Consider the following 22,678-nt stretch of genomic DNA (forward strand, 5'->3'; position numbering starts at 1 on the left):
GATCAATAATGTGGGCCCCTCTGAGTCCCTCTGTGCATTGTTACTCTTCATAGAATATGGAATGGAAAGAGCTGTATTTAGTATATATTTAAGTTGCCAGTTAGAGCAAAGCAATATTTATCTTAAGAAATGTCTGTGTTTTTCCAGGGAAGGTTTAAACTTGACTTTATAATTTAGAGCCATAATTCTATATCTAGATGAAGCCAGAAGTTAGAGGTCATTTAACTTTTTTCTTTTATCCAAACTGATCCTCACTGCTTTTAGGTCAACAGCTGCACATTCTCTGCAGATTCCAATTTTGAATCAGAAAGATACATATCAGAAGCATAATTGCATGACAGGATTTTTTTCCTTTGAAAATAAAACATTTTCTACTTGTTTGCTTCAGGTAAACTTCCATCAGTGTTTAATACTCAAGTTAAATGTTGCAGAGAAAAAGCACTTTAGATTTTTTGTACAAAATTCAGTTTCAGAACTTGGTAAACAAGCAGCAGTTTGGCTTTGTTCTCCTATCGGGTTTTAGTGGCCTCTGTCCTCTCCTGGCGGGAAGCGAGCCTTCCCTACTGGTCAGCTCCTTAAGCCAGTGTGGCCCCGCCCGGCAGCTGTGTCCTGTGTGCCCGGACCCCGGGGTGGGGTCGGCCTGGTCCTGGCCCCAGACACTCCTGCAGCTGCTCCTCCATCCTTTGTGACAGCCGCTTCCTCCTCCCTCACCCGCCCCGCCCCGCCACCTCTCGTCACCAAAATAGGTCCTCACCCTGTCATTTCTCTCACTCAATTATATCAGGATTCCAGGAAGAAGCCAAAGAGAATTTTTCATGTTTCCAGCTATAAATATGTTTCCAAAACTATGTAGAGTTTTGCAGTCACAAATTTAATTTGCTATACTATACAAAAAGTACCTTATAGACAGGGCTCAGGATTTTTTGATATTCTTAATCGTGAGGAGGTTGAGAGCGTCCCTTTTCATCACTGATGTGGTATGACATGCAGAATACCCTCAGTCCACGACACTGATGAGCACGTGCCCCACTGCGGCCCCTGGCTGTTGTGCTGCGCACCCCTCACAGCTTGGCTGCCGTGAGGTGGATGCGAGTGGTGCCCAGACTGAACTGCGCCTGCACCCCTCAGGTCTTCTACGCCGCCCTGGACCAGATCTACCACGGGAAGCACCCGCTCCGGAGTTCGACCACAGACATCCTCAGGGACACGCAGGAGCGCTTCTATGGCCTGCCCTACGTCCCCAACACTGTGAGTCTGGCGTGTGCCCTGTGTGTGCCATTGGGCGGGCACAGGTATCGAGTTGGGGGCTGTGAACCTGAACGGCTCTGCTTGGCGTGGAGGCTTCCCGCGGGGCGGGTGTCAGGAATGCCTGGTCGCTTCTGGCCCCCAGCTGTCCTTGACATGTGCTCACTGTCCTCCTGCCAGCAGCGTTCCTCTTGGGAAGGTGGGGGTGAAAAAGGCCACGGGAGTTTGTCTCTGGTTTTTTTTGTTGTTGTTATTTTTCTATGATGAGAAAACTACTGGTGTAAGATGACGGCAGTGCCTGCTCCCCAACCATTGTCACTGCAGAGAAATCCACCTGGTGGCAGGAGTTGGAGGGGCGTGGTTCGTGCTCTGTTGCGTGGAGAGCAGGCACATCGCTCCTGTTCACTGAGGACTGGGTGCCAGACTCTGTCCAGCTGCTTGGCGCACAACTCCTGACTCTCCCAGCAGCCCTGTGAATGGGATGGCTTCCCTACCTTTGGGGGCACACCTGAGGCTCATGCACGTGACCTGTCTTGTCTGAGAGCATGGGGGGGTGAGCCATGCTGCTAGGGCACAGACCCAGCCCGGCAGCCGTGTGTTCTCATCTCTCGGGTTCCTTAGGAAGCTGGGGTGGGGAGGAGTGCCCAGGGCCCTGGCATGAGACTGGCGTGTTCGTACTAGTCGGGGCCTCAGGGCAAGCAGTGGGAGCCCGACTCCTAGTGGCTTCAGCAGAATGAGTGTGTATTAAGTCCCACACTGCAAGGCGCAGGGGTCGGTCGGCCTGGTTGCCAGTTAGCCGAGTTGAATGAGTTCCTGCATGTGGTTTTAGAAGGTTTCTCCTCCTTTTATGTCTCATCTCTTTTCTCCGGAGTTGTCTTGTCCTCAGGCAGACAGCCCTGTCCAGGTGACGTGGTGACCACCAGAAGGTCCAGCTTTGCCTTCTTAGAGAGAGAAAGCTCATTGGAAAGTGCTCTGTAAACTGGAAAATGCCAAACAAATGTGGTTTCATTTGTTGCGGGGTTGAGTGCCAGCATGTGTTGCTCTGAGAGTTTGCGTTAGTCAGGAAACTGTGACCATCTGCTACATCATCAGGTCCTCACGCTCAAACTGAGGGGGTGGGGGGTGCTCATCTTTACCAGATAAGCAGAGTCACCGGAGGTTTCGTCTTCATGAGACTCCCATCTGCAGCATTTGATTGGCTTAGAAGCTTCATGACATGTCCGAGGCACACAGTGCTGGTCACGGTACCGTGTGTGTGTACACACATATGTATAATTTATTGTTTCAGTGTATGTGTGCGTACACACATATATATAAAATTTATTGTTCCAGTGCTGTGTACTATTGTGTACTTGGATAACAAAAGTTAGCACCTTTTTGGGATAAGTAATATATAAAAATTTAACCCATCTCTGTTTACCAGCAACAAACCAAAAAACTGTAAATATGGTATTACAGCAAGAAAAAGTAGAAGGTACCTATCAAAACTGGTCTGTCTAGTTTTGATTTTTTAATATTTGTTTTTATATTTATTTGATATTTACAGAAGGAAAGATTACCTCCTCTGTGAGGACAGTGCCCGATTTTTGGGGGGGGATGGTGCTGGGTCTTTGTTGCTGTGGGCTCTTCTCTGGTTGCAGTGCACAGGCTTCTCACTGCGGTGGCTTCTCTTGTGAACACGGGCTCTAGGGCGCAGGCGCGGTAGTTGTGGCTCCCGGGCTCTAGAGTGCAGGCGCGGTAGTTGTGGGGCGTGGGCTCAGCTGCTGCGTGGCACGTAGGATCTTCCCGGATCCAGGGTCGACCTGCGTCTCCTGCACTGGCAGGTGTACTCTTCACCACCGAACCCACCAGGGACACCCCCAAAGCACCTTGTTCAATAAGTATGTTGTGTTTAATTTCAGTGTCCTAAGTAAATGAAGGGCTGAACCATATTTACAGAAGGAAAGATCTGATATAAAAATACCGAGTTTTCTCCAATCTGTACACTTAATGTAATGTCCTCACTTGTTGGCTTGACTCTAATGGGCTGACTATGATCTCCTGTGGAAGCTGATGGCTTAAGAACAGTGACAGAAGGGTGGGCTTGTCCAGTCGGGACCACTAACCAGGAAGCTGGAGGATTTAGGACCGGGTAGCAATGCTGTGGGGGTACAGGGGGCACAGAATGGTGGAGCCAAGCCCAGCACTGCAGGCAGGCTCGGTGCGTTTATGGCCTCCTGACCATCAGCCAACAGCCCTGCAGCTGTGAGGGCCGAGAAGGGACTGCTCAGTTTCAGTGGTGATGTCCCGATAAATCATCCACCGGGAAGAGATGAAACCTGGATCTGTCCCCTTCTACTAAAGTAGTTTAGTTCTACTTTAACTAAAGTAAAGTGGGTTAAAGACCCAGATATGAGGAGCGGAGGCTTAAATTTGGGAGAGAGAGTCTATCTGAGCGTTCCTTTTTGTTCCTGTTTGGACTCTGGTGTCATGCATACGGCACGGAAGACTGTGTCCACTGCATGAGGACCTGAGTCTTCTGTTCAATAAACAGATGAAAACAAGTAAGAAGCTACAGGTTGGCATAGAGGTTTTCAGCATTGTAACTGGAAAAAGATTTTTTTGCTTTCTAAATTGTTATTGTGGTTTTAAAAAAACAGGCGACATAAAATATACCATTTGGAAAATAAATATTTTTTAAAGTGCTGTGAATGTGCAAGAGGCCAGACATGTGCTGTGCCCCCTAGAGTAACCTTGGGGTTGACGGAGGTGAGGAGCAGAGCGAGTCCAGAGCCAGCTCACTCTCACCTGTCGGGCACATACGAACCACAGGTATTGTCTGTGCTTCTCGGTGTTCACCACTGCCTGGTGTTGACCGGGGTGTGGCCTCGTCTGTGAGGATGGTGCCCGGTGTTGACTGCGGTGTGACGTCATTTGTGAGGATGGTGCCCAGTTTGTGAGGATGGTGCCCGGTTTGTTGACTGTGGTGTGGCATCGTCTGTGAGGACGGTGCCTGGCGTTGACTGTGGTATGATGTCTGTAAAAGTGATCCGGAGGCTCAGCTCCTTTATGGACCTCAGAGAAAGCGTGGTCTCAGGTCCCATGTGCCGAGACCAGTAGAACTATAAAAAGAAGTGAATAGTGAGCCCCAAATTCAGGTAGTCTTACCCTGGTGCAAGGAGGGGTGCACCGAAGTCTTAGGGATGCTTTCTCATGAGCGTTCCTAAGAATGATCAGCAGCCATGCAGTTAGTAAACGGGTCACTCAGCAGAATATGGAAGGGCGTTCTTCATGTGCAGACCGTGTCTTGAAGTGGGAACGGGCTGTTTTGGCTGCAGCGTGTGAGGTGAAGAATGGGCTTGGGCAACCCGTAAGGAAGTTGTTTCCCCGTGGGGACCACACAACTAGCGGGCAGAGCGAGCAGGCAGGCTGAGGACCAGCGTGGAAGGTGCCCGTGACCTGGGGGTGGACTGGGCAGACAGACCCCACTGGGCGCTGGTGCTGTGTAAGCTGGGAGGGGTGGTCCCCGTGTTGGAAGGGGCCACTTGGAGGAGGGGTGCAATGTGGGGACGGGTGCAGGGGGCCAGTTCAGGCTGAGCGGACAATGCCTGTGAGCAGACGTGGGACCTGAGGCTGCAGGCCAGGAGGCAGGGCTGGGGAGCCATGTAGGAGAGGGAGGCGCACGCCTGCACAGAGGATGCTGTGAGCGGAGAGCCTGCTGGGTGAGATGAGGAAGGTGTGGGATAGCCCACCCTGTCGGCCTGTCTTCTCGTTGAAACAGCTTTTTTCAAGTACCAGCAAAAACTGAGATTTTAAATGTGTTTTCTGTTCCGTTTCTACTACTAGAGAGTAGCACCTACTCTGTTTTTAGGATTAGGTAGCTGGGAGCATTGCTTGTAGGACATCTACCATAGATTTGTGTTCTTAGTAGGTACATTCTCAGAGACGAGTCACACAGGACCTGAGGGCTTCCTGTCCATTAGCTGCTCAAGTTCCAAGCAGATTCTTAACCTGTGTCGCTGCCATTGCGATTCTAAGTGCAAAGGAACAGGGCCGTCGATCCACAGGTCAGGGTGGAGCACGGCCAGCTGTGAGCCAGTCTTCATCCAGTGTGCTCTCCCCGGCCCGCTCTCCTTCAGGCCACCTGACCACACAGAGCTGGGGCCAGCGGCAGCGGGCGGCGAGTGGAGGGGGTGGGCGCACCGGGCTTGTGTGCTTGCAAGCAGTGTTGTGCTCTGGTTGGTTTTCTAGTTTCAGAAGGAAGGTCACAGACACACCCGCATGGGGAAGATGCCCCTGCTCCCATCCATGGGACTGCGTTTTCATTAGAGCTTGTTTGCTGTCTTGTTCACTTGATATCACTTTTGAAGAACTTCTTTCTCCAAAATAGATATGTGAGTGTGTATAGAAATCCTTCTCCATCAGAGGGCAGACAGACTGAAAACCACAATCACAAAAAACTAACCAATCTGATCACATGGACCACAGCCTTGTCTAATTCAATGAAACTATGAGCCATGCCCTGTAGGGTCCCCCAAGATGGACGGGTCATGGTGGAGAGGTCTGACAAAACGTGGTCCACTGGAGAAGGGAATGGCAAACCACTTCAGTATTCTTGCCTTGGGAACCCCATGAACAGCATGAAAAGACAAAAAGGTATGACACTGAAAGATGAACTCCCCAGGTCAGTAGGTGCCCAATATGCTACTGGAGATCAGTGGAGGAATAACTCCAGAAAGAATGAAGAGACGGAGCCAAAGCAAAAACAGTACCCAGTTGTGGATGTGACTGGTGATGGAAGTAAAGTCCAATGCTATAAAAAGCAATATTGCATAGGAACCTGGAATGTTAGGTCCATGAATCAAGGCAAATTGGAAGTGGTCAACAGGAGATGGCAAGAGTGAACAACAGCATTTTAGGAATCAGCGAACTAAAATGGACTGGAATGGGTGAATTTAACTCAGATGACCATTATATGTACTACTGTGGGCAAGAATCCCTTAGAAGAAATGGAGTGCCATCATGGTCAACAAAAGAGTCCAAAATGCAGTACTTGGATGCAGTCTCAAAAACAACAGAATGATCTCTGTTCGTATCCAAGGCAAACCATTCAATATCACAGTAATCCAAGTCTATGCCCTGACCAGTAACGCTGAAGAAGCTCAAGTTGAACGGTTCTATGAAGACCTATAAGACCTTCTAGAACTAATACCCAGAAAAGATGTTCTTTTCATTATAAGGGACTGAATGCAAAAGTAGGAAGTGAAGAAATACCTGGAATAACAGGCAGATTTGGCCTTGGAGTACAGAATGAAGCAGGGCAAAGGCTAATAGAGTTTTGCCAAGAGAAACACTGGTCATAGCAAACACCCTATTCCAACAGCACAGAGAAGACTACACATGGACATCACCAGGTGGTCAACACTGAAATCAGATCGATTATATTGTTTGCAGCCAAAGATGGAGAAGCTCTATACAGTCAGCAAAAACAAGACCAGGAGCTGACTGTAGCTCAGATTATGAACTCCTTATTGCCAAATTCAGACATAAATTGAAATGGTCTAGTGAAACCACTATTACCGCACAATTGCACTTATCTCACACGCTAGTAAAGTAATGCTCAAAATTCTCCAAGCCAGGCTTCAGCAATATGTGAACTGTGAACTTCCTGATGTTCACGCTGGATTTAGAAAAGGCAGAGGAACCAGAGATCAAATTGCCAATATCCGCTGGATCATGGAAAAAGCAAGAGAGTTCCAGAAAAACATCTATTTCTGCTTTATTGACTATGCCAAAGCCTTTGACTGTGTGGATCACAATAAACTGTGGATAATTCTGAAAGAGATGGGAATACCAGACCACCTGACCTGCCTCTTGAGAAATCTGTATGCAGGTCAGGAAGCAACAGTTAGAACTGGACATGGAACAACAGACTGGTTCCAAATAGGAAAAGGAATACGTCAACGCTATATATTGTCACCCTATTTATTTAACTCATATGCAGAGTACATAATGAGAAACGCTGGACTGGAAGAAACACAAGTTTGAATCAAGATTGCCGGGAGAAATATCAATAACCTCAAATATGCAGATGATACCACCCTGATGGCAGAAAGGGAAGAGGAACTAAAAAGCCTCTTGATGAAAGTGAAAGTGGAGAGTGAAAAAGTTGGCTTAAAGCTCAACATTCAGAAAACGAAGATCATGGCATCCGGTTCTATCACTTCATGGGAAATAGATGGGGAAACAGTGGAAACAGTGTCAGACTTTATTTTTTGGGGCTCCAAAATCACTGCAGATGGTGACTGCAGCCATGAAATTATAAGACGCTTACTCCTTGGAAGGAAAATTATGACCAACCTAGACAGCATATTCAAAAGCAGAGACATTACTTTGCCAACAAAGGTCCGTCTAGTCAAGGCTATGGTTTTTCCTGTGGTCATGTGTGGATGTGAGAGTTGGACTGTGAAGAAGGCTGAGCACCGAAGAATTGATGCTTTTGAACTGTGGTGTTGGAGAAGACTCTTGAGAGTCCCTTGGACTGCAAGGAGATCCAACCAGTCCATTCTGAAGGAGATCAGCCCTGGGATTTCTTTGGAAGGAATGATGCTGAAGCTGAAACTCCAGTACTTTGGCCACCTCATGCGAAGAGTTGACTCATTGGAAAAGACTCTGATGCTGGGAGGGATTGGGGGTAGGAGGAGAAGGGCACCATAGAGGATGAGATGGCTGGATGGCATCACTGACTCGATGGACATGAGTCTAAGTGAACTCCGGGAGTTGGTGATGGACAGGGAGGCCTGGTGTGCTGCGATTCATGGGGTCGCAAAGAGTTGGACATGACTGAGTGACTGAACTGAATGAGTGAAACCATTAGACCATTCAGGTATGACCTAAATCAAATCCCTTATGATTATACAGTGAAAGTGAGAAATCGATTCAAGGGATTAGATCTGATAGAGTGCCTAAAGAACTGTGGACAGAGGTTCGTGACATTGTACAGAAGGCAGTGATCAAGACTATCCCCAAGGAAAAAAAATGCAAAAAGGCAAAATGGTTGTCTGGGGAGGCCTTACAAATAGCTGTGAAAACAAGAGAATGGAAAGGCAAAGGAGAAAAGGAAAGATCTACCCATTTGAATTCAGAGTTCCAAAGAATAGCAAGGAGAGATAAGAAAGCCTTCCTCCGTGATCAGTGCAAAGAAATAGAGGAAAACAATAGAATGGGAAAGACTAGAGATCACTTTAAGAAAATTAGAGATACCATGGGAACCTTTCATGCAAAGATGGGCTCAATAAAGGACATAAATGGTATGGACCTAACAGAAGCAGAAGATATTAGAAAGAGGTGGCAAGAATACACAGAAGAACTATACAAAAAAGATCTTCACGACCAAGATAATCATGATAGTGTGATCCCTCACCTGGAGCCAGACATCCTGGAATGTGAAGTCAGGTGGGCCTTAGGAAGCATCACTATGAACAGAGCTAGTGGACGTGATGGAATTCCAGTCGAGCTATTTCAAATCCTAAAAGATGATGCTGTGAAAGTGCTGCATTCAATATTTCAGCAAATTTGGAAAACTCAGCAGTGGCCACAGGACTGGAAAAGGTCAGTTTTCATTCCAATCCCAAAGAAAGGCAATGCCAAAGAATGCTCAAACTACCACACAATTGCACTCATCTCACACGCTAACAAATTAATGCTCAAAATTCTCCAAGCCAGGCTTCAACAGTACATGAACTGTGAAATTCCAGATGTTCAAGCTGTATTTAGAAAAGGTAGAGAAACCAGAGATCAAATTGCCAACATCTGTTGGATCATAGAAAAAGCAAGAGAGTTCCAGAAAAACATCTACTTCTGTTTTATTGGTCATACCAAAGCCTTTGACTGTGTGGATCACAATAAACTGTGGAATATTCTTAAAGAGATGGGAATACCAGACCACCTGACCTGCCTCTTGAGAAACCTATATGCAGGTCAAGAAGCAACAGTTAGAACTGGACATGGAACAACAGAGTGGTTCCAAATCAGGAAAGGAGTATAAGGCTGTATATTGTCACCCCGCTTATTTAACTTATATGCAGAGTGCATCATGAGAAATACTGGACTGGATGAAGCATGAGCTGGAATCAAGATTGGCGGGAGAAATATCAATAACCTCAGATATGCAGATGACACCACACTTATGGCAGAAAGGGAAGAAGAACTAAAGAGCCTCTTGATGAAAGTGAAAGAAGAGAGTTTATTAAAGAGTTGGCTTAAAACTCAACATTCAGAAAACTAAGATCATGGCATCTGATCATGCAACTTCGTGGCAAATAGTTGGGGAAACAGTGTAAACAGAGAGAGTTTATTTTGGGGGAGGGCTCCAAAATCACTGCAGATGATGACTGCAGCCATGAAATTAAAAGATGCTTGCTCCTTGGAAGAAAGGTTATGACCAAGCTTGACAGTGTATTAAAAAGCAGAGACATTACTTTGCCAACAAAGTCCGTCTAGTCAAAGCTATAGCTTTTCCAGTAGTCATGTATGGATGTGAGAGTTGAACTATTAAAAAAAGCTGAGTGCCGAAGAATTGATGCTTTTGAACTGTGGTGTTGGAGAAGACTCTTGAGAGTCCCTTGGACTGCAAGGAGATCCAACCAGTCCATCCTAAAGGAAATGAGTCCTGAATAGTCATTGGAAGGACTGATGTTGAAGCTGAAATTCCCAATACTTTGTCCACCTGATGCAAAGAACTGACTTGTTGGAAAGACCCTGATGCTGGGAAAGATTGAAGGCAAGAGGAGAAGGGGACGTCAGAGGATGCGATGGTTGGATGGCATCACCACCTAGAGGGACGTGAGTTTGAGTAAACTCCAGGAGTTGTTGATGGACAGAGAGTCCTGCTGTGTCGCATTCCATGGAGTTGCGAAGAGTCAGAAGTGACTGAGTGACTGATCTGAACTGAACTGAAGTATAGAAATCCATATAGATATGTGACATTTGTGCATTCAAGCAGATGAAGAATTAGGTTTTTATAGCTCTACTTTTGAATATATCTTTCAGAGGTTTTCATCAGAGATATCACAAGTTTAGTTCACTTTGTATAAAATTGTCATAGCTTACTGACTTTATGTGGTGTCCAGCATTGATGGTTTTATTTGAAAAGGTCTAATTTTAAATTAACTGATAAAACACTAAGATAAGGAAATGTGTCTATTAAATGATTTCTACCATCTAAATTAAAATGGCAGGTATTTCCCGATCTGTTATTTTTAAAGGAAGCCTGGTGAGAGAGCTTGATCAGGTGAGAGCTTTTATATATAGATCTGAGGTCTGCTTCTGACCTTGGCTCTTCGTCTTCCCTCACACTCAGATGTTGGCTCAGGGAATGGCATAAAGGTTTCTTTCTTTCAGTGTGTTAAAAAAAAAAAAATACTGTCTATTAAAACAGTAGAACTAGACCCCAGGGTGGTTCAAAGTTCGTCAGTCCCTTTCCAGAGACTCTAGCTTCAACTGTTTGCTAGAAATCCTCCTTTCTCCTTTGAGTTTCTTCCCTGGGGAAGTAGTCATGTTTCCTCCTATTCTTACGCCTTGGCTCTTGAACAAACGAGAACAGTCTCCTGGGAGGTGAAGGCATGCCCAGGTGGCATAGTTTGGCGTACTTGACGTTGCTAAGCACATGTTAGATTAAACAGAACAATATTTATTTTTTTTCTCTTAAATACAAAGACCATATGGTGCCTATCTAGAAAAACCTAAGTAGTTAATTGCATGTTAAATTCCTTTCCTCTTTTGTTGAATAAACAACTGAGAAAATATTTACCTTCTCTGTCATGCTAGATTTATTTATGACTTTGTAACTAAAACACAGAAGTGTTATAAATTGAAACTTTAATCTCAAGATTGACTCATTTGCTAAAAATTTATATGGTTTCAGTTTGTGGGACAGCTGCAGCTCTAGAGTTCACTGATCTAAAACATGAGGAAGTCATGACTTACCCGGTTTTTTTTATAACATAGTCCTTGGAGCCAAGTCACCAACTTTCATTCTCATCTTGGTTTTCATGAATAGTACTATGCTTTAAAAAAAAAAATTTTTTTTTTTTGACTGTAGATTCACAAAGGCTAGGTCAAGTGAAATAAAAACCCAGGATACTCATTTCTTCTTCACCAGATAGACTCTGTTTAAATGATACACGTGTCTTTTAGATTTGAGGATGTTTATGTTTCCAGAAACTTCTGCCCTGGTGATTGTCCGAGTGGATTCTCATCCACGGTGAGCATAGGCAGGATGCAGGGAGCTCGGGATCTGGAGGGCTGTTCCCGGTGGCCTTCTACCTGCGCCCTGGGGTCTCGGGGGCAGCACCAGCCCTGTAAGAAGCCCGTGGCTGAGTTAGGTTAGTTGATGCTAATCTTGCATTTTAACTGCATTTGAGGATGTCATACGTGCATGTAACCAGAAATCAAAAGATGCGGAGGGTTTGCAGGCGGTCTTCCCTGCTCTGGGCCTGTCCAGAGGCGGGACTCCCTGCCCCGTTGTACGTAGTTCTCCCCCTCTCACCGGAGAATGGAACCTCTTTCCACAGGTGTAGAGGCACTTCTCATCCGTGGTCCTCCACATATTTCCTTCTAGCATTTCTGTGGTCTTGTTTGTTACTTTTAAATCTTCGTCTGTTTAAGTTTCCAGTGGTGTAAGTCACCAGATTTGGAACCAACGTTACTTTTTCTAACTGGTTTTTTAAAAACCCACACCCCCCTCTGATTTGAAAAGGTCTCCTTTGTGAGATGCTAAGATTTGTGTCCGAGTTTCCTTTTCAGGGCTCCTGCCAAGGCTGGATAGTCATTTGTGAGGGTTTTTGTCTTTTGTGGGTTTTTTGATTGTTTTTTTCTGTTTTTATACATAGGTGCCTTGCTCCACTTTTCCTCCGTGAATCTGCCTGTTCCTGTCACACCGTGGTCTTTGTTTATGGTCTTCCTCTCAGAAGCGCCTCATGTATCTTGTTAATGTCCTGTTGTTGTACAGGCTTTTTTCTTGCTCTGGTGAGGGGCTCTCTTCGCCTTCCCCCCTTTTCTAGCTCTTTATCATCAGCACTTCGGGGTGTTGATGTTGTGGCTGACGTTCTTAATGAACGTCCTGCTGTCCTTGATGCATGTTCACGGGATTGTAAAGGTTTCTAGATACCACTCTATGTATGAATACATACTTAAACACATGTATGAAACCTCACATCATATGTAAGTAATATTCTTGCTGCCCCTTTTCAACATTTCTGTGACCCTTGTGTCCTTCACTGGTCCAGTGGCTTGAACTTTTTTAATTTTTAATTTTGTATTGGGGTAGAACCAGTCACGGAGAAGGCAATGGCAACCCACTCCAGTACTGTTGCCTGGAAAATCCCATGGACGGAGGAACCTGGTAGGCTGCAGTCCATGGGGTCGCTAAGAGTCGGACACGACTGAGCGACTTCACTTTCACTTTTCACTTTCATGCATTGGAGAAGGAAATGGCAACCCACTCCAGTGTTCTTGCCTGGAGAATCCCAGGGACGGGGGAGCCTGGTGGGCTGCCGTCTATGGGGTCGCACAGAGTCGGACATGACTGAAGCGACTTAGCAGCAGCAGCAGCAGAGCCAGTCAATGTTGTCAATAGTTTCAGGTGGACCACAAAGGGACTTAGCCGTACATGTATCCATTTCCCCCATACATCTCTCCCAACCAGGCTGCCACATAATGTTGAGCAGAGTTCCATGTGCTGTACAGGAGGTCTTTGTTGTTTATTCACTTTCAGTATAGCAGCACGTACATGACCTTTCCAGACTCTCCAACTATCCCTTCCTCTTCCCATCCTTCCCTGAAACTTTAAGTTGGTTCTCTAAGTCTGTGAGTCTATTTTAGTTTTGTGAGTAAGTTCATTTGTATCATTTCTTTTTAGATCCCATATATAAGGGATGTCATATGCTAGTTCTCCTCTGACCTCACTCAGTATGATGATCTCTGGGTCCATCCATGTTGCTGCAAATGGCATCATTTCACTCTTTTTAATGGCTGGGTAGTGTTCCATTGCATACATATACCACATTTTTATCCATTCCTCTGCTGATGGACATTTAGGTTGCTTCCACGTCTTGGCTGTTGTAAACAGTGCTGCAGTGAACACTGGAGTGCACTATCCTTTTGGATCGTGATTTTCTCCAGATGTATGCCCAGGAGTGGGACTGCAGGGGCGTGTGGGGGCTGTTGGTAGTTTTTTCCGGAACCTCCGTACTGCTGTCTCAGTGGCTGCACCAGTTTTCATTCCCACCAGCAGTGTAGGGTTCTCGCTTCTCTCCATGCCCTCTCCAGCATTTGTAGTTTGTGCATGTTTTGCTGATGGCCATTCTGGCTGGTGTAAGGCAATGTCTCATAGTTTTTATTTGCATTTCTCTAATAATCATTGATGTCAAACATCTTTTCATGTGCCTCTGGTTCATTTGTGTGTCTTCTTAGGAGAAATGTCTGTTTAGGACTTGTGCTTTTTTTTTTTTTTTTTAATTGGGTTGTTTGTTTTTGATACTGTTAAGTGTCTTGAGCTATTTGTAAATTTTGGAGAATAATCCCTTATTGGTCACATAAATTGGCAAATATTTTCTCCCAATTTGTGGGTTGTCTTTTTTGTTTTGTTTATTGTTTCCTTTACTGTGCAAAAACTTTTGAGTTTGAGTAGGTCCCATTTATTTTTGTTTTTATTTCCACTATTCTGGGAGATGGATCAAAAAAAGATGTTGCTCTTATTTTATGTCAGAGTGTTCTTTCTGTGTTTTCCTCTAGGAGTTTTATAGTGTCCACTCTTGTGTTTAGGTCTTTAATCTGTTTTGAGCTTATTCTTGTGTGTGGAGTGAAGGAATGATCTCATTTCGTTTTTTTACATGTGGCTGTCCAGTTTTCCCAGTACTATTTGTTGAAGAGACTGTCTTTACAGCATTGTGTAGTCTTGCCTCCTTGGTCATGGATTAATTGACTGTTGGTGCTTGGGATTATTTCGGGGCCCTTCTGTCCTGTTCCATTGATCTATATTTCTGTTTTTGTACCAGCTGATGACTGTAGCTTTGTAGTATAGTCTGAAGTCAGGAAATCTGATTCCTCCAGGTCTGTTTTTCTTTTTCCAGATTGCTTTGGCTATTCAGTGTCTTTTGTGTGTCCTTAACAAATTTTGGCTTTTTTTTTTGGTTCTAGTTCTGTGAAAAAAGCCACTGGTAATTTGACAGGAATTGCACTGAATTTGTAGATTGAGTGGCTTGAACTTATAAAATTACGCCAAATAACACTGGAGACGTTGAACACCCTGCTTGTGTCCACGGTTTCAGTGGAATATTTCTGGCTGGATTTGAGAGCACAGGAGGCATGTATTCCGACCATGAAGGCAGGAGTGAGGAGTGAGGTGTGGACCCAGGCAGGGCAGCTGGAGTTCGGGGCACAGGGCAGGCGAGGTCACCCCATGTGGTGGTGGTACAGCAGATGCTCGATACTTGGACAGTCCTCTGTAACGTGAGCACTGACTCGAGTGGTCATCATGAGGACCAAGTGAGATCACGCGTGTGGAAGCATGCAGCCCAGTGCCTGGCACCGGTGAGAACACAGCGAGCGTTAAGCAGTAGTGTTCTCGTCAGTGTTGGTTACCGAAGAGGGATTTCATCATTGCATGTGGGGCGGCTGCAGCAGGAGAATCAGGTTCACACATTAAAGGAGATGACCCCTGACCAGAAGGATGGCCATGGGCTGGGCCTCCCACATCCCGTGACAGTGCCCACAGCCACGTGCTCCAGCACTGTGATGGCGGGTCTATGCCTGAGAACCTGTGTCCCCAACCAGGTTATCGTGTATGAGAGGAGTTTACCGTGGAGTTGCTTATTCTCGGTTTGTAGTGAGTACAGTTCGTAATTGTGGAATTGACCACCCTGCTGCATGCTCTATTTAATACACTCGCCCTTCAGGTTCTTCTCTTCACGTGTGTGTGTGTTTTCAGAGTCTCAGGGAAGCTTTGAAATGCTTGCTGATTTATGGAGAGTGAAAGTGAACCAGACTTTCTCAGAACATTTAGAAAAACTCAGACACTTAAAAGCTAAAAAGCATAAAATCAAACACTATTTGAAATGATTTACACAATTTCAGCAATAACATTTTTCCACTTAAGCCAGCGTGCAGTCTAAACAGCCCTTCATGCGGCTCGGTCCTTTACATGAGCGCAGTGCAGGTCTCTAAATCAGATGGTAGTTTACATTTATCTCACACTTTTTCTAACTCATTTTCCTTCTTAAAACTTAGTGTATCCTTCAAAAAGTCAAACCAGTTCTGTACAGAATAAGTTAAAGTGAGTAAATAAGTACATAAGATTCTGGAGAATAATATCTGGCCACGGCTGAGTTTAGAAAAGAGATTTAGAAAGAAAAAAGAGGGCATCAGTTCTTTTCAGCCTTCAACAAGCCATGGCTCACACCCGACCTTCGGGAGATCACAGCTTGACCTTCAAACCCTGGAGAACTGAGAAGAAATCTCCCAGGGCTCCTGTTGTTACTACCCTGTGAAGTGATGGTACCTGAGTACTTTTATGTAAAAAGTTCCAATAATGCTTAGGTGCTGACTTTTTATCCAACACTTGTTTTGAGTTGCAGTAATATGCACTGTTGGGCATTGCCCAGGGTTTCCATATGTTTCAAGCATAAATACAGCAGGATTTTTTTGGTAAGAAATTGCTAAAAGCTGTTACATCAGGAATGTTGGAGATTCTTCAGACGAGATCATTGGGGAAGAATGATGACAGGGCGATTGAAAGCAGGCAGCCTTTGTAGTTTCAGGGGCTCAGTCACATGTGTTACATGTCAGTTACTCGGTACAGAATGAATGAAGGGACCGGCCTGCAGGTGATGTGGCATCGTGAGCCCTGTGCTGCACTTCTGGTACGGGCCCCCTCGGGGTGGGGGTGGGGACCCCCAGTTGTGCATGGCAGGACGGGGATGAGGAGGGTGTTCTCACCTCTTTGTAGAAATCAGGTCTCATCTCGTCACCCTTAATGAGACACATATCCACTGCAGCCCACTGCGATCTACAAATGAAGTTATAGCAGGCACTTTTAATATGATCCGAAGGGATCGTTCACTGTGCGAATTAAATAAGTTTGCAAAGCAGCAATTATTCACACCAAGGCCATTGGGTACTGATCATGTAAAGTTAGTAGTCTAATAGGCAGGAGCCAGATAAGTGAAGAGTTTCCTTTGTGGACACCAGATTTCACAGGTTTCAGGGACAGCACATGACTGAGAATTAACTGCTCTGAGTCACCTATGCACCTCAGCCTGATCTCGGGAAAAGTTAATGAAAATTAGTAACATTTTCCATTTTGTGTTTTCACTTCAGAAATTCAGACAGTGTGTGTGTAGCAGTACATTAATTAGTCATTTTTACCTGTTTGTTGACATCTTTATAATTTTAGGGATTCACCTAAGTTATCTCAATTAATTAGATCACCATTATATTTCCATGTTTCATCTGATAAGAGCATTTCCATCTGAATTGGTTACATCTTTGTTCTGCTTATGGAGTTGGTTCTGACAGACACATACTGGTATTTCCATGGGGTTTTACTTTTTTTTTTGCAGATCCTTTTCCCCCACTATTTATATATAAATAGAATTGACAATGGAATTATTATTTTGGTTAGGTAGTTTGGAGTACTTTTTTTTTAGAAGACTAGGTCCAGTCTCCTTAAAATGAGCCATAAGTGTACCATTAGCAGAGAAAATGGTTTCTAGTTGTCGTTAAGAACTTTATAAAGTTCTCATACTGGTACTGTGGAAATCATTCAGACTTCTATGGTAATATGGAGAGGGGTTTGTTTTTATATACCGGAGAGTAGTGTCAACATTCTAGCTCGCTGCTTCACTTGGGGTAGGGTCCTTGTGCGTCAGCTTCTCACAGCCGTCAACTCTAGGTGGCCCCCCGCCCCCCGCTGGGGGCCAGCAGCATCAGCACCCTGGCATGCTCGTAGTGTAATGCTCTGACGTCAGCCTGCACAGGGGCTCTCCTTTTTAGCTGTAAAAATAGCTGAGTCGTATGCTTTGATATGTGTTGAAGCCAACAGGATAGAAATTAATTTACGAGTTGTAGGGTCTAGTCTGAACTCGGGAATATGGCATGGGGATCTGTTTGAGGATCCGTGGGATTTGAAGTCCAGGCGGCTATAACCTTCACCTGTGTTGGGAACACAGAAGGTCCCATAGTTAGAAATGCAGAGTGGGCAGTATGGAGGAACGGGGTGTGGGTGGGGAGCTCGGATTAGGACCCCGGGCTCTGCATCCTGTGTGCTGTCAGTTGGAGTCCAGGTGAAGTTGCTACGTCAAAGCCCCCAGAAACAGCGACTTATCTACTTACTGACCAGAGTCTTTCACTGTTCATTTAAATAACAGATCGCGGGCCACAGCCATTAGTTTCTGCAAAAGCCCCTAGGTCAGTAACGTGTTAAGTGAGATAACCCAGCAAGGCAGAGGCAAGCAGGTCGCGTCAGGGGCTCCTCCGCTTGTGGCTTCCCCGAGTCCCAGGTGTGGGTCTGGTTCCTGCTTTTTCTGGGGGAGCAGGAAGGGAAAGAGGCTGCGGGGGGTGAGCCACTGTCTTCTGAAGCACCTGGTCTGCACGCCCACCCACGGCTGGTGCACGGCCGCCCTGAGTCACCGGAGACCCGGGGCAGTGGTGCAGGCCAGGGCCAGCGGGGGTGCCGGGCAGGCCCTGCCCACGGCCTTGACCCGCTTATGCTTTTGAGTCTACTATAAAATAGAAACTGTTAAAAATAATAATTATTAAAAATTACATAATATTTGTAAAAATACCTTCCTCAAAAAATTCTCATGAAGACACAGGGATATACTTTAATAAGTATTATTGGTATCCATTCTTAATTTTCAGTTTGTTTCTCTTGTTAATACTTCTTAGCACAGCTCTAATTTTTTTCTTTTTCTGATAATTGTCTTTATTTACAGCCACACTGTCGTGGTTGCTATGTGTGGGCTTTGTCTAGTTGTGGCGAGCAGGGGCTACTGTAATTGAGAAGCTCAGGCCTTTCACTGCGGAGCACAGGCCCTCGGACTCACGGTTGCAGCTCCCGGGCTCTAGAGCACAGGCTCGCTACTTCTGTGCTTGGGCTTCGTTGCTCCGAGGCACGCGGGATCTTCCCGGATCAGGGATTGAACCCGTGTCCCCTACGTTGGCAGGTAGATTCTTTACCACTGAGCCAGCAGGGAAACCCAGCCCTCTGTTCTCAAATAGATATCCGTGTGTGTCTTCTACTGCCATGCAATACGTCACCATGCACTCGTGGCTAAGCCAGCTCACGGCCCCTGTGGGTGGGGTGGCAGTCGGGGTGTCGGCCGGGCCGAGGTCTCACCTCGGGCTTGCCTGCTCCACCCGGGTTCTTGGCAGAATTCTCATGTTTGCAGGACTGAGGGGGCTGACTTCTTGCTTGCTGTCAGCTGTTGGACCGCCGAGTCCTGATGGTCAGACCTGCCCGCACTCACGGGGTGGAGGCCCATGCAAGCATCCACGGAGGACGGGGCCTGCAGGGGGCATCCACCACGGTGGCTGGGTTTCTCCTAAAATCGCCTTATTCCAGACAGAATCCCTGTGTGTTTGGTACTGCTGTTTCATGGGTTTTGGTAAAATGTCAGTGGGGACTTTTTATTAGAAATACTTGTCTGTATGATCTCATGGAAAACATGTACACACATTGATAAGAGAATATTCACTTGAAAAGGCAGGTGTGGCGGGGGTCCCCTGGTCCCTGCATGGTCGGGTGGACGCTCTGGACACCCAGGGCTGGGCCTCCCGGGACATAACCCCGGCAGAGTGCTGCTCATGCAGGGGGCGGGCAGCCTGGAGGGAGGGCTGCACACAGGGCTGGCGCATGAGCGATCGCAGTCTTGCTGTCCTTCAGCCCTGCGCACGGCGGGGGCACGGGGCACGCCGGCCTCCGCCAGCCTGCGCGGTCCTGCTGGTCCCTGGCTTGTTGAGTCTTCGAGGCTTGATGGAGAGTGAATCGCACATGAGGAAATACCACGCAGATGCTGTACACAGTCCAAACCTGGCCTCTGGTGCCAAAGCCAGCCGCCAGAGTCGTACAATAACTGTCATGTAGTGCAGTCAAGGAATTCTTTAGGAAGAAAAACACCAGCTGTGTTTAAGAATCAGCCTGAGGTCCTGATGTGTTCTTAGTGCTGGGACGCCCTCTTGCTTGTGGGGCGGGTGTTGTTCCTGGGCGCCGGCCTCCTGGTCTCCGTCCACAGTCCAGCCTGTGAGGAACCACTGTGACACAGCTGTGAGGTGTCCGTCCTCTGTCCACCTGTCCTTCCACCCCGCCGTTCACAGACAGCAGTGAGTGCCTCGTGTGCCCCTGGACCTTGTTCTTAGGGAAATTTCAGTTCTGCGTGTGACCCAAACCAGGCCGGCTGTGGCGGTGCTCGCGGGCAACGTTCAGGGCCCCGTGCCACGGGGAGGGCATGGTGTCCTCAGGTCGGCCACACCACTGTCACCAAGGAGCTGTTCGTTTGTTGTTTGCAGCTTAGTTGACTAGGAAGAAGTTGTTTATCTAGTTAAAGATTTATTGTGATGGTGAAGCTTCATACTTTATTTTCCAGGGTGTGAAAGGATTTATTAGACAATGATTACCTTAGTTTAGAAACATAGGCTTCAATATTTTTTTTTTCCTGTCAAACAACTTTCCTGTCAAACAACTTTCCTGTCAGCTGAAGCATCCATGAGGAGACAGTAGGGTTACGCCTGCAGGTCAGGTTTGTTTCAGAGAAGCTTCTTCTGAGGACGGGCTCCGGTAGTAGCGGCTCCATGCGCGCCAGGAGGCTGCCCCTCAGAGCGAGCCCGCTTCCTGCCAGGCAGCCGTGGCGGCTTGTTTTCAGCTCCCGTCCACAGACAGCACTTGCAGGGAGTTCTCCGGGGGAGGCTTTTCCCTGGGAACGCACATGGCCCTTCTGATGGTGACAGCGTCACTGTGGTCACTGCGGGCCTCTCAGACGGGATCATGGACGTGTCCAGCTCGTGACTGACGCTCCTGCCATGAGGCTGGGCCTCCTCTCTCTGTGTTTGTCCAACCCGAGTCCAGCGGCGGTGAGCTTGTATAGGGCAGTCGGGGTCAGGGCGGCTCTCCTAAGGCCTGTGCTGGGCTCGTGGCAGTCGCCTTCCTGCCCTGTCCTCCCCGGTCTCCCAGTTTTGTACGATCCATGTAACCCAGCCCTGTTGGCCTTGGGCCGCCCCAGCAGCCTCATTTCAGAGGCCCATCTCCACGGATGGTCTCACTCCAGGGTCCTGGGGGCCGAGCCCCAGCCTGTTGGCTGGTGGGGACTTGCTCTCTGGCTTAAAGTGTGACGACGTGGAGGGTGCTGGCATGAGGGCCGCCCTGTCGGGGGAGACGGAGGAACACGTGTGCAGGCTCACCCTCCCTGTGTCTCTTCTGTCCTGCAGGCCTGGCAGCTGCGCTTCAGCCACCTGGTCGGTTATGGCGCCAAGTACTACTCCTACCTGATGTCCAGGGCCGTGGCGTCCATGGTCTGGAGAGAGTGCTTCCGGCAAGACCCTTTCAACAGGTAACAGACTTGGGGGGTTTCACAGCCCACACCCCTGCATCCGAGGCCAGATGCCCAGAGCTCACCTGGACCCTGCAGAAAACTGGGCCACTGTGAGCTGGGCATCCTCCCCGGGGGGCCAGAGAGGCCAGTTCCAGTTCACGAGTCCCGAGAAGGCGTGTCCTTTAAAAGCAGAGCAGTAATTCCCATCTGGGCTTGCAGTCTCTCAGGGCGTCTTTTCCCCTCGCCACACAGCTGGTGGGGCTAAGGTGGGGGCCTCAGACGCCCCCAGCAGATACACGTCAGTCCCACATCCGGGGCACAGAGTATTCTCAGAGGGGAGACAGAGGCTCAGAGGGGGCCTGTGATTTGTTCAAGGCCTCACAGTGAACAAACCAGACTAAGATGAAGTCTGCTAATCCCTAGTCCTTCACTCCCCCCAACCCCAACCCCTCAGCTCTTCATGTCATTTGGCAAAAGCTTGAGTTTTCTCAGCAGTTAATAGTTATTCTCAGTTGAAGCTGATGTGATAGAGTCTCTAAGTGTTTTACATCCCAGTGCCCACATGCTATTTCATCTCCCACCCTCTGCACCTCCATGGACATTTGGGCTGCTGTGTAGATTTTATTACTTTCAAAGGCTCTAAAGCCTAAATTGAATACCATGAATCAACTCTGGGGATTATAGTTCTTTACTGAAGATTTATATAAAATAGACAAAATACTCTCTTGTTTAAAGGAATCACACTTTACTAGAAAACCACATATCCTTAAGTACATGTGTTCCCCAGCATTTGTACCTTGTTTATGTACGCATTCTCGCCTAGACATGCAGTTGCTATAATTTTATGGACATGTAAAAGTAAGCTAGTAAAAATACTCATTGGACTAGAAAATGTCTAAGCTCTATCAAAAGATCCTTTTTGATCCCAGTTCTGAAAAGTCTCCAGGCTGGAAGCCAGGCAGCAGAGCCAAGGCTGGCCGGGGCAGCCGTGGGCAGGCAGGCCTCTCGCTGCCTGTCCCCGGCCTCCGCCCATGGTCCTGTCTGGGGCACACGCCACCCCAGCGCTCCCTTTAGGACGGAGCCAGGATTAGCATCTGATGTCACTGTGTTTTTGATACTGAAATGCTAGCAACATTCCAGGTTAGAGACCACAGTCACAAAATCGCCCACATAAAGAGCTTCCAAAAATAGTGGAATGAAAGCATTATTTACTTAACTTTAGTTATTTTGCATTAAAGGAGTTGCATTTTCTGTTTTAAAAAGTAGGCTTCCCTGGTGTTCAGATGGTAAAAGCGTCTGCCTGCAATGCAGGAGACCTGGGTTCGATCCCTGGGTCGGGAAGATCCCCTGGAGAAGGATATGGCCACCCACTCCAGTACTCTTGCCTGGAAAATTCCATGGACGGAGGAGCCTGATAGGCTATAGTCCATGGGGTCGCAAAGAGTCGAACACAACTGAGCAACTTCACTTTCACTTTCAGCACTAAATAACTTGTTTTCAGGTGTCACTAGTTTGGAGAATTTCTGTCTGTAAGAGCGCCTCCAGTCTGCCTGTTTTGCTGCCCCCTTGGCCTCTGACCGTACCGAGGCCTCTCCTGGACGTTTTTTGCCTTCACTCTTGCGTCACTGTAATTCTTCTGTTTGCTGGGTGCCATCTCCAATTCTTTGCTGAGAGAATGGCATAAATGATTTCAAATCTCTCCTCTTCACTGAAGTAATCCTAAAGATGATGGAAGAGGAGATGTGTAACACACAATCCTTTCTACAAAGCGCACGCTTGTTACAAACAAAGTGAAAACTGGAGTTGTCCTCTTAGAGTGAACGTATCACTGCTGGTCTCTGTAGAGTAAGGTGAAGATAGGAATCGGA

The 22,678-nt window shown here is 47.0% G+C and overlaps 1 protein-coding gene across 1 annotated transcript in view; it reads left to right on the forward strand.

Annotated features, from left to right (window-relative positions):
- Positions 1-22,678, forward strand: part of MIPEP (mitochondrial intermediate peptidase) — an 85,740-nt gene that overhangs the window by 48,238 nt on the left and 14,824 nt on the right. Inside the window, exons 16-17 of the mRNA XM_027557574.1 lie at positions 1,129-1,248; positions 20,707-20,828. Of these exons, the coding sequence (XP_027413375.1) occupies positions 1,129-1,248; positions 20,707-20,828 (242 nt within the window). The remainder of the gene's footprint in view (positions 1-1,128; positions 1,249-20,706; positions 20,829-22,678) is intronic.

The sequence above is a fragment of the Bos indicus x Bos taurus genome, chromosome 12, assembly GCF_003369695.1.
Source record: "Bos indicus x Bos taurus breed Angus x Brahman F1 hybrid chromosome 12, Bos_hybrid_MaternalHap_v2.0, whole genome shotgun sequence".
Lineage (NCBI taxonomy): Eukaryota > Metazoa > Chordata > Mammalia > Artiodactyla > Bovidae > Bos > Bos indicus x Bos taurus.